This window comes from Cariama cristata, unplaced genomic scaffold, assembly GCF_000690535.1.
Source record: "Cariama cristata isolate BGI_N322 unplaced genomic scaffold, ASM69053v1 scaffold30462, whole genome shotgun sequence".
NCBI classification, from domain to species: Eukaryota; Metazoa; Chordata; class Aves; order Cariamiformes; family Cariamidae; genus Cariama; species Cariama cristata.
The window spans coordinates 1-1,075 of record NW_009606001.1 but is presented as its reverse complement, the minus strand read 5'-3'; the positions used below and the strand labels follow the sequence as shown (position 1 = coordinate 1,075).

Here is a 1,075-nt window from a genome sequence, read left to right as displayed (position 1 = left end):
GGCCAAGAGGCTCCGGCTGGAGGCTTTGTGCTTTCCAGGATTCCCGGATTTCTCTGGAACAACTTTAGACTCGCTGGTGCCCCTCCGCTCACCTTCTCCCCACTCTGGGTTTGGAGCGCCTCCAGTTTCCCTTCTTGGCGCAACTGCAAGGAAAAGAGGATGGAGAATAAATGAAAGGAAGGCTCAGCAACGCCGTGTGCCGGGCAGCCTGCCTGCACACCACCGGGGGAAAGGCGGCTCGGCAGAGGGCCGGGGGGTTCTCGTCATCGCAAGCCCTTTGGCACTCTGCAAAGGAACTTCATAACACGCCGGGCTCATCGCGGGACCGTATTTCTATGGTAATCGGCAGATCTCACCCCACAAAACCACGAACGCGAGAGTGAAGGGAGACAGGGACCATCCCAAAGAGCGAGCAACCAACCCTTTTAAACCAAGATCTCCACTCCTTCTTTAAGTTCTCCCGATTTCAAGGTGTGGACAAGCTAAAAACGCCCTAGCTGGGCTGGGAGCAGCCCCTTCGTGCCGACTCACCTTCTTCTCCTCCTCAAACATCTTCTTGTTCTCCGGCGACGCGTAGACGGCCAGGCCCTGCGGCAGGAGCTTGTTACGACCCACGCATTTCTTCACGCTGACCACGTCTCCCCGGCTCCCCAAATCTGCGAGGAGAGGGGCGAGAGGTGACGTTAGTGAGGCACGTGCTAGAGAAGCGCCAGCCTCGCAGCCCCCAGGGGGGATTTGAGGTCCCATCTGAAGGAAGTTTAAAAAAAATAAAAACCAAAATGCCACAAAATTATTGGTTTCAGGGCTCCGCAACCCTAAATCATCCCGCAGCCTGAGGGATGAATCCGTGCCGCCACCGGATCATGGGAAACGGGACCTAACGGGGGGAATCCCGTCTCTCCCCTACACGGACAAGGGCAAAACGGGACAGAAGCCAAGTTAACTCTTGCGACTGGTGCCCAGCCACCTCTGCCGCAGGAAGGCAAACGCCCGTGACGAGGAACGTACCCTCCACCGACTGCGTGAGGATCAGCTCCAAATTCTCCTTGGGCAGGTGCTTGGTGTCCTCCACCAG

General features: G+C 57.3%; 1 protein-coding gene across 1 annotated transcript; it reads right to left on the bottom strand.

Annotated features, from left to right (window-relative positions):
- Positions 1-92: 92 nt before the first annotated feature.
- Positions 93-1,072, bottom strand: MRPL9 (mitochondrial ribosomal protein L9; the record flags this gene model as incomplete). Its single annotated transcript, XM_009696208.1, has 3 exons — positions 93-143; positions 532-656; positions 1,009-1,072. Coding segments are annotated over 3 exons (240 nt in total), but the record flags the coding sequence as incomplete, so codon positions are not given.
- Between the last annotated feature and the right edge of the window lie 3 nt (positions 1,073-1,075).